The following is a 16892-nucleotide window of genomic DNA, read 5'->3' on the forward strand; positions in this document are numbered from 1 at the left end:
ACTTTGGCCCAATTTGGCGCATAATCCAAAGGAGTGCTATGGCGCATGTAGGACGACCGAACAAGGAAATTCTTAGGGGAGGCCGCTGGTTGACGAAGACAGTGACGAGGTTGATTTGAATGTTTAAAGTTAAAATATTGTACTGTCGGATATTGAAACGAAACGAACTTAAGTAAAATAAAAGTTAAATTCAATAGAGACAACGAAGATAAATAAATTATGCGCATGCAGGAAAGAAAACCGATTACGAAATCAATACTGATTGGGAAAAAATGAATGGAGGTGTCACGGAAGCTAAATGGAACGCACAACAGCCGGCTTTCGTCTTAGCAAGATAATCTGAACTGAGCACAGTGGGACACCACACGTGTGGGTGCAGTGGTGGGCAATAACCTGTTTCAGTAGGTATTGGCTTATGTGTCCAGGGTGACTGTCCAGGTGAGTTAACACAAGTGTTATTCGAAAATCGACATAATCAATGATTAAAAATAGTACTTTTGATCCGCTCACCATTAGTCCACTTGTTTATCCAACTCCAAATTCATTTTAAAGCGCCTTTCTAATAAGAACATTGAAAAGAAGTCGAAAAGTAAGAAGTTCAGCAGGACGCACTATGCATTAGTCACTCCCGCGAAGGGGACTCTACCGATGAGATCAGCAATGAGTGAGAAATATCCATCACATTTGCGAGAAACAGACTAGGACCTGGTGAGTCTACGTTTAGTGCATCAGTAATTTAGTTACCGTGTAAAAAAAAAAAATTCTCATATTTTGAGAGTTGACAGTACCGACCAAAACGAGGACGAAAGTCCAAGAAATATGGGCTCTAAAATGTATACCTTAAGAGCTTGCTCATCTTCGCTACTTGAAACACTTCTCTTCTACTAAACAAGTGCTCATTGGTCCGACGGTATGCATTTTGAGCCCATGTTTACTGAAATTATTATTCTTCTTTTGGCGGGTACTACTACCTTTCAAAATATTCGACACTTTTTTAACACCCTTTATATTATACTCCATGTTGTTGTTGTGGTCTTCAGTCCTAAGACTGGTTTGATGCAGCTCTCCATGCTACTCTATCCTGTGCAAGCTTCTTCATCTCCCAGTACCTACTGCAGCCTACATCCTTCTGAATCTGCTTGGTGTATTCATCTCTTGGTCTCCCTCTACGACTTTTACACTCCACGCTGCCCTCCAATACTAAATTGGTGATCCCTTGACGCCTCAGAACATGTCCTACCAACCGATCCCTTCTTCTAGTCAAGTTATGCCACAAATTTCTCTTCTCCCCAATCCTATTCAATACCTCCTCATTAGTTATATGATCTACCCATCTAATCTTCAGCATTCTTCTATAGCACCACATTTAGAAAGCTCCTATTCTCTTCATGTCCAAACTAGTTATCGTCCATGTTTCACTTCCATACATGGCTACGCTCCAAACAAATACTTTCACAAACGACTTCCTGACACTTAAATATATGCTCGATGTTAACAAATTTCTCTTCTTCAGAAACGCTTTCCTGGCCATTGCCAGTCTACATTTTATATCCTCACTACTTCGACCATCATCAGTTATTTTGCTCCCCAAATAGCAAAACTCATCTACTAGTTTAAGTGTCTCATTTCCTAATCTAATTCCTTCAGCATCACCCGACTTAATTTGACTACATTCCATTATCCTCGTTTTGCTTTTGTTCATATTCATCTTATACCCTCCTTTCATGACACTGTCCATTCCGTTCAACTGCTCTTCCAAGTCCTTTGCTGTCTCTGACAGATTTACAATGTCATCGGCGAACCTCAAAGTTTTTATTTCTTCTCCATGGATTTTAATACCTACTCCGAATTTTTCTTTTGTTTCCCTCACTGCTTGCTCAATATACAGACTGAATACGATAGGCTACAACCCTGTCTCATTCCCTTCCCAACCACTGCTTCCCTTTCATGCCCCTCGACTCTTGTAACTACCATCTGGTTTCTGTACAAATTGTAAATAGCCTTTCGCTCCCTGTTTTTTACCCCTGAAATCTTCAGAATTTGAAAGGGAGTATTCCAGTCAACATTGTCAAAAGCTTTCTCTAAGTCTGCAAATGCTAGAAACGTACGTTTGCATTTCCTTACTCTAGCTTCTAAGATAAGTCGTAGGGTCAGTATTGCCTCACGTGTTCTAATATTTCTACGGAATCCAAACTGATCTTCCCCAAGGTCGGCTTCTACCAGTTTTTCCATTCGTCTGTAAAGAATTCGCGTTGGTATTTTGCATCCGTGACTTATTAAACTGATTGTTCGGTAATTTTCACATCTGTCAGCACCTGCTTTCTTTGGGATTGGAATTATTATATTCTTCTTTAAGTCTGAGGGTATTTCGCCTGTCTCATACATCTTGCTCACCAGATGGTAGAGTTTTGTCAGGACTGGCTCTTACAAGGCCGTCAGTAGTTCTAATGGAATGTTGTCTACTCCCGGGGCCTTGTTTCGAGTCAGGTCTTTCAGTGCTCTGTCAAACTCTTTACGCAGTATCGTATATCGCATTTCATCTTCATCTACATCCTCTTCCATTTCCAGAATATTGTCCTCAAGTACATCGCCCGTGTATAGACCCTCTATATACTCCTTCCACATTTCTGCTTTCCCTTCTTTGCTTAGAACTGGGTTTCCATCTGAGCTCTTTATGTTCATACAAGTGGTTCTCTTTTTTTCAAAGGTCACTTTAATTTTCCTCTAGGCAGTATATCTTACCCCTAGTGAGATAAGCCTCTACAGCCTTACATTTGTCCTCTAGCCATCCCTGCTTAGCTATTTTGCACTTCCGGTCGATCTCATTTTTGAGACGTTTGTATTCCTTTTTGCCTGCTTCATTTACTGCATTTTTATATTTTCTCCTCTCATCAATTAAATTCAATATTTCTTCTGTTATCCAAGGATTTCTACTAGCCCTCGTCTATTTACCTACTAGATTCTCTGCTGCCTACACTACTTCATCCCTCAAAGCTACCCATTCTTCTTCTATTGTATTTTTTCCCCCATTCCTGTCAATTGTTCCCTTATGCTCTCCCTGAAACTCTGTACAACCTCTGGTTTAGTCAGTTTATCCAGGTCCCATCTCCTAAATTTCCCACCTTTTTGCAGTTTCTTCAGTTTAATCTGCTATACTTCATAACTGACTGAAAACCTGATGAATTCCAGTTTCTATAAAACAGTTCAGTCTGTTAAGAACTGATTTTAGTGTTCAGATAGTCTTAGGAACGAAAAGAATTATTATAACTGCTACTATTTCAATAGCCTACCAACTGGAGTACTGCCTCCTTTTTCTACAGTTTAGTAGTTAGGTTTTACCGCTATTTGTATGCATGTATCTGGTTGCAGACTGTTTCAAAACTGGAGATAGTCTTTTGGCATTGCTACCGCCACCATCATCTCAACTTATCCTGTGAAAATGAGCAGTCTCAAGATCATGATGCCAGTCGTGTTGTAAAAATTATGATGGGTGATTAATTTCTGATAACTAAACAATTTTTGCTAGCCATTCCAGGCGACTGAGTTATGTCTTGAGTTAACAAGTAGACATATCATGGATAAGAGGCCTTTACCCCTATATCGAAAGGAAAAGACCACCTTGGATGGAAGCCGGAGAAGAGCCCACAAAACTCTGCCCCGACCAGTGAGATGCAGGCAAACCTATCGGCACAGGGGTGGCGCATTAAAGCATGCCAACTATTTGCCGTCATAGCGTAAAAAAAGAAAAACACCGTTGGGAGTCTTTCCGAACATGCAGAGCAATATCTAGCGTGACACATACTCTGAGCATGTGTTTGAACTTTGACAAATGAAACACAAGAATGCCACCTATGTCACGTGCACGACATCTCTCTGCAGTACAGAGTCTCGAGACGCCATATTGAAGCCGGTATGTATATATGTCGTTTCTAAGCATCACGAAATTGAAGATCTGTCGTCATTAATTTATTATTTGTTTTGCATCAGAAAAAAACTGAGGATCTCTCATCGTTAATTTATTATTTTTTTCAATAATGTGCGTATTGTAGGATTATAGCGTTTCAAGACAACAGTACACCGAGAATCCATGAAAGTTTCAATGTTCTTGGTAGAGTTTGTTATAATTAAATGTCAGTTAATAAAATATCTACAATGAAAGCTTTCAGTCGATATCAAAATACAAAGTGTGATCGCATAATGCTCGCAGGCGATAGGGCGCAATGAGCAGAGTTGCAGAATTGTAAGATATCACGTGATTTGTTATTGGTCCGCGTCTCGCTGTATCCAAAATCTCTTTACTATCCTTTGCGTTTGTTAATAAGTTATGATACTTTCTTATTAGATTGATAAATGTAAATTCTCTAATATTCGATGTTATGTAAATATAAGTGCAATATTCCTAAGGAGTGGGTTTGTCTGATTGGCTTAATCTACAAGACGGCTTGCACTACCTGCAGGAAGATATTTAACACTTTTGTAAGTTTCGTATTTCACGTGTTGCAAAGAATGTGTTGCTGAACAGGGACAATGATGTGGTAAGAATGTCCTTAGAATATCACTAAAAGTGAGAATGATGAAATTATTTTCATCTTTTGTGGAGAACTACTATTTGTAATCGAGGTTTTATAAGCCTTTGACCTAATTGGCTGGACATGGTACTTTCCTTTCGGCATTAACAAGTCCATGGATACTGAAGTGTTTATGTATGCCACAGACAGAACAACATGACTAGCAGACGGACAAGGGAGAAAATGTGCGTAATGATAGAGCTAACGTAGAAATTTTAGGCCCATTCTTGTCGTAAACATTGTAATGCGCGGGTCAGATACAGCGGACAACTGCCGCTGGAGCGCGCTGCGATCGTGTATACCACGTTGAGGCACACGTACCGTATGAACAAGTCGCGTCGTTTCTGACAGCAACGCTGTCACGTCGGCACGCTCAACGTTGGCGTTCGAAAGCACTATCCGTGTTGCGACGGCTTAACCTTGGGGATGCATACGGGGAACGATCAAAAACATTAGCCACCTAAAAAGTGACTCCTGTCCTGTAGAACATGAGCTGCAATAATGTAATAGATAAATAATCACTGACTGATCAATACAAACAATAATAACAATAATAGATTTAATATATAATATATGTAATTAAAAATATATCTCTGTATTTAACACTTCGTTCAATAATGTTATCGTTACCTTTTTATTCGAATCTGAGTAATGACAAAAAAATGTACGACCAAAGTACAGAATTAATCCGATCCGGTGGCGTAGTTCACCGATCTGTGGATAACCAAGAACCAAGACAGCAACAGATTTGGCACCTTTCCACACAGACTAGGATTAAAAAACTGTGTGTACCGCCATTTCTATTAATAAAGATATCTCGAGCATCAGCTACACTCTGCAAATCACTTTCAGTTGTGGCGGAGTGTAGTTGTGTTTGCATCGTACATTAGTGTGTCTTCCCATTCCATTCCTGGGTGGCAACATGGGAATAATGACTGCTTGTTTGCACCCTTACGGGCTATTTAATATTTCCCCATCTTTATCTGTGTGGTCTCAGCACGCGTAGACGAAAAGTTTCGTAATTTATGCCGTGTAAAGCAGTACTTTCAGTTCTCTGAACAGGTTTTGCAGTACGTCGGTCGTCTTTAACCGTGTGACTGTCACTGCTAATAATAGTTTCACTGTCATGCTCCTGGCTGATATTCGTTTCGCATGTCCAGAGAACGGTAATGTCGTGTCCTCTTTTGCCCTGATTCATGCAGGTTTTTTTTCAAAGCTACGTTCTTTGTCTTTTTTTACCGTACTTTATAATGTGTGATATGTAACACCAGTTCATCAACAGGTCCTTCCATATTTTACGTACTATAATATTTACCTTGCACCTTTCTTTCCCTTTGCTACATGTCCATGGTTAAAGACGATTCTTAATGTATGTGTATTCATTGTGAACAGTAATGTCAGACTCTGGTATGTGTAATTTTTGGCATCTCAATAGAAGACAGCAAAAATTTAGTCAGCAAGAGCATTGCCAGTGGAAGACACGAATACGATTCGAATCCTACTCTGTCATACTAATTGAATCTGTTATGAAGTTTCATAAGGGCGTTTGAATTTGCTCCACAATGACGGATTCAGTCCCTATCTGAAGAATTGTGCAAGGAAATTAGCTGCCTAGCTAATTTAGGTGTCGTAGAGTTGTGTATAATGTAACTGGCTTTAAATTTCGTACTAAACCCCCCTAAATGGGGTCATAATAAATTGCTGTAAGCAATAAACCTTCGAAGCCAAATCAATTACAGACTCTGTAGTGTTTATTCAATTCACCATTGAGATCACCGTGTGGCCTGGGGGTGCATACAAGATCTAACTGGAAATAGAGATGGAATTTCAGTTGAATAATAATAAAGTTAATCATATTCGATTAGCCGTGTTAGAGCTGTCGGGACCAACTGTTATACACTGTCCTGAACAAACTGAGTATTTATGTAAGTAAATTATATGTTATTTGTCACAGGGCGTTCGACCATCAGAAACCAATCATGTATTTGTTGACAGTTGCAAACTCACAGATATTAGACCATCCAGAACTGATAATCAATCTCTGATCTTTAGTCAGCAATCATGTATTAAAAAGAAAAGAGAGTGTTTAAGCTTGAAACTAGAATCCATGTGACATACGTGTGTGAACACGAACAGTAACGTAACAAAAATAACGTTAGTAATATCATGTTTCCAGTTACTTTCAGTGCTATATAACAGCTTTCTGTAAAATCATCTGACATCCGAATCCATCTATACCATTTCTTAACATTAATGTCGTCTTCGAACGCACGCAGCGACTTATACAGTGGTAGGAGGGAAGAGCAGACCCGACACCATAATAACCATAATGGCATCCGTCCATCCTTGAGGGACGATGGTGTAGCATGCTTGGTTTAGAGTCTGCAGCGTCTGCTGTGGCTAAAAAGTCCCACTCGAGAGTGGCAGTCCCTACTGCAGTTTGGACATGTGAAATTTGAGGGACTTCGAACTGAAGCCGCTCTCTCTCTTCGCTTTGTCCTCTTCCTGACTTGTTCCTGTGTGCGTTCATCCTCTGAGAGCTTGATGCCGTTGCGCACAGTTACTCGCCACTTGACACGGTCATCTGCAATGCTTTCCCAGCAACTTGGATTGATTCTGGTCTTGGTCAGGTCTCTCTTGCAGACATCCTTGAAACGAAGATGCGGTCGTCCCACTGGCTTCACACCTTCCTGAAGTTCGCCGTACAACAGCTGTTTCGGTATCCGTTCAGGATCCATGCGCCTGACATGTCCCAACCATCTTAGACGTCGATGACTCAGGAGTGTAAAGATGCTGGTTGTGCTTGCACGATGAAAGACTTCGGTGTTGGGTACTCTATCTCTCCAAGAGATCTGAAGGATCTTCCGGAGACAGCGGAGATGGAAGCTGTTGAGTCGAGATTCATGCCAAGAAAGAGTTGTCCATGTCTCGCAGCTATAGAGAAGGGTGCTTATAACACAAGCGTTGTAGACTTTTAATTTAGTTTTTGTGGTAAGCAGTCCGTTGGTCTATACTCTGTTTTTCAGTCTAGCCATGACAGATGATGCCTTTGCTATTCTGTTAGTAAGTTCATTGTCCATGGACAAGTTGCTACATATTGTAGATCCCAAGTAGGTAAAGTCATCAACTATCTGCAGAGGATTGCCATCAATGCTAATGGATGGAAGGTTGGTAGTGCTCTTAGTTTTTTGAAGGCTGATGAGTAGACCAAACTTTTCACAGGCATTTGATAATTTGTTGATTATATACTGCAGCTCATCTTCTGTGTTCGCTACTATAGCTGCATCGTCCGCATATAACAACTCACGGATAACAACTGTATTTACTTTGGTCTTGGCCTTTAGGCGAGCAATGTTGAAAAGATTTCCATCAGGCCTCGTATGTAGATACACTCCTTCCTCACAGTCTTCAAAGGCAAATCTGAGCAGAAGGGAAAAGAAAATCCCAAATAATGTAGGAGCTAACACACACCCCTGTTTCACACCGCTATTAACAGGGAATGCTTCTGATGTTTTACCGTTGAAGCAAATTGTTGCTTGTGTTTTCTCATGGAAAGGACAATTATCTGTAGTAGTTTAGGTGGGCATCCAATCTTCTGTAACAGTTTGAAAAGCCCATCTCTGGTCACTAAATCAAACGCTTTAACAAGGTCAATGAAAGCAATACAAAGTAGCCTCTGCTGCTCACGACATTTCTCTTGTAGCTGTCTTAAGGAGAAGATCATATCTACGGTTGATCGGCCGGGCCTGAAGCCACACTGAGATTCTGGGTAGATTCTGGAAGCTAAGATCTGTAATCGCATTAGGATGACTCTTGCATAAGCTTTCCCGGCTACACTTAGTAATGAAATGCCTCAGTAATTGTTACAGTCACTTCTGTTCCCTTCCTGTTTATATAGAGTAACTATGCTCGAATTCCGCATACTCATCGGGACATAACCTTCTTCCCAGCTGGTTGTGATAAGTGAATATAAATGTTTGAGAAGAACAGACTTGTTATACTTAATAACCTCTGCAGGGATCCCATCTTCACCTGGGGCCTTTCCGTTAGCAAGAGAATCTATTTCTCTACTAAGTTCTTCCATAGTAGGCATTGCATCTAGTTCTTCCATAACTGGCATTTGTTTGATGGCGTCACATGCATCCCTGCTAACTTCATTCTCGGCTGCATACAACTCGAGGTAGTGCTCAACCCAGCGTTCCATTTGTTTGCCTTCATCAGTAATGACTTCACCCGTCTTGGACTTCAGAGGGGCTGTTTTTCTGACAGTTGGTCCAATTGCTTTCTTAATACCATCGTACATTGCCTTAGCATTCCCAGAGTCGGCCGCTTTCTGTATACCTGCACACCAGTGTCAGGAAATAAGAACTAAACATACATGCTCACAGGCGTAATGCATTAATTTTAAGTACTTTCACTTTTAATTTAGAGTAATTTATTGTGTCTTTATGTCATTCACATGACGATGAATAGAATTCACTCGAAACTATGGGCATTTAATGTTATAAAAAACAGTTGTTAACATATCAAATAGTGGAATGATACAGAAAAATAATCACTTACTACATACAAAGCCCCCACGGTGGTCACTTTCAGCCAAACGTCACTTGTAGTGTTATGTGATCGGTACTTTTCATGCACAATCCTTCCAAGCCGGATGTAGGCCTATTGTGCATTGGCGTTCATTTCTTGTCTCTGTCGTTTGTGCCTGTCTGTGAGAGAAGATCGGGTGGGGACCGGTCCATGAATTTCAGTAATTTGTTATACAACAATATAACCTTCTCGGAAAAAAATACGGTTTTCGTGGAACCTAAGCGGCTCCTGATATTTGACATAGCAAAAAGAATCCGATTTCAGTTTTCTGTCATTCTCGTGATTGTTTTTTCTCAAATCGAGATGAACGTGCTATAATTTTACTTAATAATAATTTTGATTTGCTGTCAATCCAGTTACTCACGTTAATATGTTTTACACTAAGGCAGAAGAGGTGCCTGATTTCCAAAAAAATTCAGAAGGAACAAACAAATGATAAAAAGCACTTTACAGTACAAGGTGCATTGTATTCTCAACAACGTCGAAACATTCAGGCATTACTCGATGACTGCTTCCATCAAAAAACATTTCTTATTTTCCTTTTCTTGTTTACTGCGAATAACACGGAAGTGGGAATGCATATCAGCGTAAAAAAATGAAGGGGCAGTGACCGTTAGCCACCGCGGCCGTAGTCTTCACCATTAAATCGTCTGCGGGATGTGACGTAATCACTGTGCGAAAATGTTTTAATGAAAATAACGTTTCTGTTTGCACAAAGTACACGATATTACAGTAAAATCCATAGACATTTTTCACCTGTAGACGTCTGAACTTTACTTTATAAAGTACTTGAGTTGCTGGACGCAACTTTTATAGCTTTGAGCACGCATGTAGACTGCTGCCTGGAGAATTACTGTGCAGCAACGCTCGTTACTCTTATCTTAATGTATGAATGTACAGGCGCAATCATCGGCCGTAGCCGAGCCCAACTTCAAACTCTGTTTTCCTAGTGAGATAAGATAACGGTAAGAAGAACTGGATCTCCGTCATCCAAGACAACAGATAAGCCGCAACACGCCAGTCTAGGCTTACAGATGTTGCCGGTGTTCTACGTATTTCGTACTGCAGAACAACAGAAATTGGAAATAAACGTTCACATCTCAATCTCTGTCTCTTCATGTAGCTTGCTCTCTAGAAACCACATTTTTCGCCTTTCACCAGAGATTATGACATCCCGTTCAAGGCTACCAGTTTCTGTTATCGAATTCAGCTAAAGCTTATTCTCAAACCAGTGCCATGTTTAGATGCAGATCTACCAAGCCTACTTTCCGATTGCATTCCAAATTTCCCTGCAGATCTGACGATCACTACTAAAATTGGACTGAAATTTGTTACAAAGAGTAGGCAATTTCTTCATAACTGCTGAATTAGCTAAAATCATAAAAACAGTTCTGATAGAAAAAAAGCACGAATTTTCTTCTTCTTAAATATTTTCAGCCGATATTGTTTCCCCTAGAGACTGCCATTTTGTAATTACTTGGCATGAATACCAACAAGAATTTGTTTTGTCGGTTCACAGTAGAACCCATGTGTTCAATGACCCAACCATCGTTATAAAATGGAGTTCTTCCGGTTTTACGAATATAGTTCGCATACCGAAATGTATAGAGAAGGTTAAACTTTGTCTCGTGCTTTATTTAGCGATGTCGCGCTCTCAGATCGGTTCACGGAGTACAAAATGATGTTTTCCATCCACGTTGTTTCAGTTAGGACTAAAACTTTATTTCTGTTCTTAATCCTCTACATTTAGTTCCACAAAATTACCAAAATTAAAAGGAAAGCAATTGAAACATGAACAAAATTCTTAGATAATAGGCAGTGAGGGAATAGATGTCCGTATGTGTGAAACATATCTGAATACAGGGATGTGCGCAAGATGGGCGCGAGGACTGCAACCAAACTGACGAAGGCGGAAATGGAACTGTAAGAAACTTGTTGGTATAAGGAAACATTCAGCTGCACTTAAATGAAGGGAAATTAGACGTCTTTATGATTACGTCATTTCCATTATGTTATCTTCGGTGTATTCTTAATTTTCTTCAGCTAAATAAGCAGTAACTAAAAGAGTATGAGATAGTGTACACAAACTTTTCAGAAGGTTCATATGGATATGAATACAGAAATATGGTCAAATTATATCCACTAAAGTGCGTGGAATATAAAATTTTGTCTATATTAACTCATAGTTTCCCTCACAGAGGTTTTCGGTATCCACCAGGAAGTGATTATTGAATCAGGGCAGATATAATGTAAATGACCCTTTTTTTCTGAGAACTTCACACCTTCAATGAATTAGATTAGGTATAATAGCGCTACATACAATTCAAGCCACTATTATTTCCTTTCCAAAAAATTACTCTTCGGGTATGGAAATGGGAACCGTCATTGAAGGAAAAGAGAAGAAACCAAAATTTCTCAAAGTTATTTTATTTTATTGTTGGGTTCGCTCACACAGTTCATATGTACGATTGAGGCACGTGTAGAAACGACTTTCTAAACATATCTATGTACACGAATCAATAAATTATCTTCTTAAAAATTCTTGACTCACATATTTCCTTGTGTAACACTCTTGAAGTCTGTCGTACTAAACTTTTCTACTGGTGTAGTGGACTTTGCCTGACGATATTTTCTTCATAGTCTGACGAATTTTTCAAGCTGTTTATAACCAAATTGACAAAAGTTGTCCTACATCGACGTAGATGGGATCATTCAGTGAGTAAATTTGAGTTTCTATTGTCTGTGACTCTTTGCAAATTACTTAAAGGTGAACAAACAAACAAAAAAAGATAGAATATAAAATGTTAAGGAAGGTTCCAATACAAGTTATTACAGATATCATATATGGTCACATAACTTTCAACGTTAATTCAATATACTGAGCATCAGTCCAAAATATTATACATGAAAATCAGTTCTTAGTTTTAAACAGGCCACAACAGCTTCACATTGCAGTCGACTCTTAGTGAAATGGAAAAATGGCACTTACGTTCCAGCTAAATATTCGCTCACGCACTATGAAATCTTGGTAACACCAAAAAGATTATTAGCGATATTCAATCCACATTCGAGGCTTCGAACAAATTGAGAAAATTGTACAGTACATGGAACAAGCTAACATATTATGTCCTTCTGCACCATTATCTAACTTACGAGTGTAACATTTGTACTTTCAGACTCCGGGACAGGAATAGTGATTACGGAGTATCTCATTCTGGCACTGTGGAATCTAAGCCGATCTCTCTTACCAACATGCAATGTTGTCACACAGAACACGTTACCAGACTTTTCTGGCAAAAAGTGTATCTTACAACACTTTGGTACAGTGCAGTTCTAACTAAAATTCCTTACTGCATCATGTGTCGGACACTTTGGCCTTGGATTTCTGGACATGTTATATCTGTGACTGTTCGCGCAAATGATGATTTGAGTTCATTGTCAATCAACACGCAACGACGTGCACAGTGTAAGTGGTCCAGTCGTAAACGGTACGTAGAATCCATCACAGCAGTGAGAAAGTCCGCGGATACAACAAGGGGCCGATACATCACAAAGGGCATTTGCTGGCTTCTTCGGTAGCTAACAGTTCGCGTATTCCATTTTGAGAGGTGCACAAGAGGATGGACAATTACTTACGCACACAGCGGAACCGCGAACGAGCGGGCGCAAGCAATGACTCCAAAGAGTGGAGTAGATGACACAGCGCGTCAGAGGCGGGGTTCGAGCCACCAGTTGCCGTCGCGCGCCAGATCCCTGTGCAGAGAGCGCGCTCGCAGCCAGGCCGCCGACCCCAGCAGCAGGAAGTACACCAGCCAGCCGACTAGCACGGCCTCCACGATGCCGAAGGAGCTCCACAGCAGCTCCTCAGGGACCCGAGCCCCCTCCGTAGTCGTCGACGCTTCTGGGCCCACCTCAGCTGCAACTGGCGTGGTCGTTGCAGACCCGGTGGTAGTCGCACATCGCTCTTGACTCCTGGCGAACTCAGGTTTGTTCTGCCACAACAGGCTGCAGTCCCAAGGATTGCTGTTCGCACGCACTGAGGTCTCGTTGTCCACCAGAGACCAGTCCACAGCCACGAGGCTGTTGTTGGAAATATCGAGGCTTTTTAGGTGCAGCCCCTTTAACGTTCGCTCTCCGAGCGACGACAGCTCGCACGAACTGACGTCGAGTTCCTCGAGATTGGTTGGCAGTGTTATGTTCAACTTGCCGATTGGGTTCCCGGCCAAAGACAGCCGTTTTAGTTCCCGTAGACTGGAGAAATGTTTATTCGAAATATTCTTCATTTGGTTCCACGATAAGTCCACAACTTCAGTACTCACAAATGAGTTCAGTGTTCCCACCGGCAGGTACTGTATTCTGTTGTGGTCGAGATAAAGTTCAGAGACGTACATGCGGTGATCAGGCCAATGATGCACGAAATCAAAGATTTCATCTGTATCGATCGATATGTGATTGAACGAAAGATTCAGTTTTAATGGAAAACTTACGTTTATGTTCTCTATCTGTGGAACTGAATAAAGTCCACGATTGGAACAGTCTAAAACGTCGAAAGCAAGATCACATTTTCCTGTTTCGTCCAACGCCACAACGCTGTACCTTCCGGTGATGAAGGTCAGCAGCGAAAATAGTACGCTAGTGGTGAACTGCGCTCGAAAGTTAATCATGTCCCAGCCTTTCCGCCGTTCACCTGGCGGCGCGACAGCATGCGGGCCTCAAGATGTCCTCCAGTTCCAGACAGAACCGGGCTCCGCACTCGACTGACCCGGCGCACCAGCGACAAACACACCTCCGGTCGGCCTGCTGGCTTATCACCGCCGTGACACCTCGCTGATACGCTATCAGCTATCGCTGAATTACTCGCCCAGTTCTGCGGTATTTGTGGCACTGTATGCCTAAGTTGCAGACGAAGTTTCTTCTTAAATATATCGAAGATTTAATCCGAACAGAAGCTCTTCTTCAAAACCGGGAAGCAATCGAGTGGAGAAAAAGAGGTATTAAGGGAGTTAGAATAAGGCTTCTGCTCAATTGATATCTCTGAAAGTTTTGGCCTTGCGTAACATGAGTTTACGGACCACACTAATGTATCCAGGCTAGAAATGCCAACCATGCCGACCAAATTCAGGTGTAGGAGGTAGTGTACCTAGGAACATACGATAATTTTTGGCCGATACTTCAGTATGGTGACAGATTTCAAAATCATATGAAGGAACGAGCGCAACTGATCGTGATAAGCAGTTTCCTCCATTTCCTACAGTTGTTAGATGTGTGTGTGTGTTGAGCGCAACATTTGTAAATGTTTTGCCTTCAGCACATTTGTTCTGTATGACAGAGTAAAGCTATTTGGAGTATGTAGCTAAGTGTTCATGTACAGAATTTTAGGGTGAGTACATACTTTTGCAGTAATTTGTATAACGTGTGGACAGCTAAGTCATCATTCGCCGCTCATGCATCGCATTGTGCGTTGAAACAGAAGTAGGGCTTTCACTATGGAACATATGATACACGCAAATAAACTGAGTCTTTTAGTATCGGTGGGGACGCATGCAAAATTGCTATACTTTGAACAAAACGTTATAAAGTCCAAAGTTTTAAGGGAAATGCAACTAAATTTGGCACAGTTCTTAAGGAGTATTATTTGAATATATAGATACATTTTAATGTTTATTGAAGTTACACCTTTTTAATTATGAACAATTGAAATTTTTTCAACATGACGTAGTACATATGTATTTTTGTACAAAGTCTGAGATACCACTGTTTCAAATAACTGTGGAACATTATATTTATTTCTTCTTTTGCTAGATTTTTTATAGCTCACTAGAATTCAGTGGAAAATGTACAAAATTTTATAAATTTTCTCTAACATAAATGCCTTACTATTGAACCAAATGAAAATTCCTTCCACAGAATGTTTCGTTGTGGTACTGAATAACTGTATGCCAAATTTAAGTGCATTAATGACAGTGGTTTGTAGCGAAAAGGTACATAAAGTTGCCAAAATGTAGGTTACGGGAAACCTAAATCAAAGTTTTAACATTACTTGTATTAGGCCTTAACTTATCTGGGTGAACTAGTTCAAACCACATCCATTCTTCTCTTCATCTTCAAGCAGTCTTTTCTTTACTTCTTCTCTTAGGTCAACCTGATTTTCAAGCTGAGTAACAATAATTTCAGCTGTATCACTTTGTTACTGATTTCCTTCAATTTTGACAGTTTGAAAGTCCTGGATGAAATCCTAGAGTGTGTAGAGTCCGTAGTCTGCCAAGATTAGCACAGTTAAAAACTTATCATGGATCACACGCTGTAACTTCATCAGCAGTTTTGGAAACGTTGCCTTGGCGCATGGTTTTCCTATCACGGAGATGTTATTTTCATTAGGATTTTGAGTTTTTCTATGGGTACACTTTTGTAGAGGTTCTGCATCTGTAAAACACCGAAATATTCTCCACATTGTGATTGCATAAAACTGCAAGGACACACCGCAGGGGTAAGTGATATGACGGAATACAGAAGTACAAAGGGGCGTGGCTCCTTGCAATCGTTTGTTAGTTATTATTTTATCCCACTTAGGAGTGGAATTCGAACGTAATATTCAGAAATTGAAACTTCAATACCTTGTAGTGAAGGAAGATCCAATAAAAAATTTTCACAATTTTTGTCGCTTTCGCTTACGTCCCCGTTAACAATTTTACCTGTCTTCAAAATAGAAATTAGTGATAGTTTCTAATAGCTTCTGTTTCATAATGTGTTTACCTTGTAAATGGTTTGTTATAATACTTCTGTTTAACCATCGAGAGGACGTGTGCGTCTTCTTACATTAGGGGGCACGTGACGTACTTTGTACTCCATACTAATCCATCACATTAGTAGAGACGTATTCAAGGAATACCTCCTTTATTAGTATTTTCTTATCATCTCAAGTTGGGGTTAACTGACAAAATTTGTCACAGATGGGATGCTTCTAGTAAAATTATGGGTAGCGATCCCTAATATATAAAAGTCTGCTAACTTTCTGCATTAAAGCATTTTTGTTTTATTATTTGAATAAAATGGTTTCTTTTGTTAAGATTCACAATTTCTAGCTTGTTTTTGGTTCCTTTCGTTGGGATTCATAATTCCTAACTGGCTTTTTAAGCTGGTTTTCCTTCTATTTTGCCTTGCTTTCACCGACACTGCAAATTTCCTTCCACCTACCATGTCTCTTCACATTAAATATATCTCATCTGCAAGCCCAAAATTATTTTCACTACTATCATAGTATAAGAATAATATACAGTAGAATGGAAAAACAAATGGAGGATCTGTTACATGACGATCAGTTTTCCTCTAGAAAAGATAAAGGCACGAGAGACGCAGTTACAAGTTGCGGTTGATAAAGAAAGCAAGACTACAGAAATATTGAGAAACGGTCATAAAGTTTGTCGAACTGGAAACAGTGTTCTGCATTGTCAAATGGTACAAGATGTTCGAAATTCTGAGAAAAGTAACGGTAACCTATAGAGAAACACGGGTAATATACAAAATGCACAAGAATCAAGAGAGAGCAATAAGAATGGGAGACCAAGAACGAAATTCTCAGATTAATATAAAGGTGTAAAAAGGAATGTTATCTTGCGCCTGTACTGTTCAATTTATACACCGAAGAAGCAACGAGAAAAATAACAGAAAGATGCAAGAGTGTAATTAAAATTCAAAGTGAAAGGATATCAACGGTAAGATTCACTGATTAAA

The 16892-nt window shown here is 40.1% G+C and overlaps 2 protein-coding genes across 3 annotated transcripts in view; one reads left to right on the forward strand and one right to left on the reverse strand.

Annotated features, from left to right (window-relative positions):
- Window positions 1-16892, forward strand: part of LOC126455609 (uncharacterized) — a 758971-nt gene that overhangs the window by 646936 nt on the left and 95143 nt on the right. The window lies entirely within an intron of this gene.
- On the reverse strand, window positions 12869-13552 carry LOC126456109 (leucine-rich repeat-containing protein 70-like). The gene has a single exon (XM_050091863.1). It carries the CDS (start codon window positions 13550-13552, stop codon window positions 12869-12871), a length of 684 nt encoding a protein of 227 aa, XP_049947820.1.

The sequence above is a fragment of the Schistocerca serialis genome, chromosome 2 (genome assembly GCF_023864345.2).
Source record: "Schistocerca serialis cubense isolate TAMUIC-IGC-003099 chromosome 2, iqSchSeri2.2, whole genome shotgun sequence".
Classification (NCBI taxonomy): Eukaryota; Metazoa; Arthropoda; class Insecta; order Orthoptera; family Acrididae; genus Schistocerca; species Schistocerca serialis.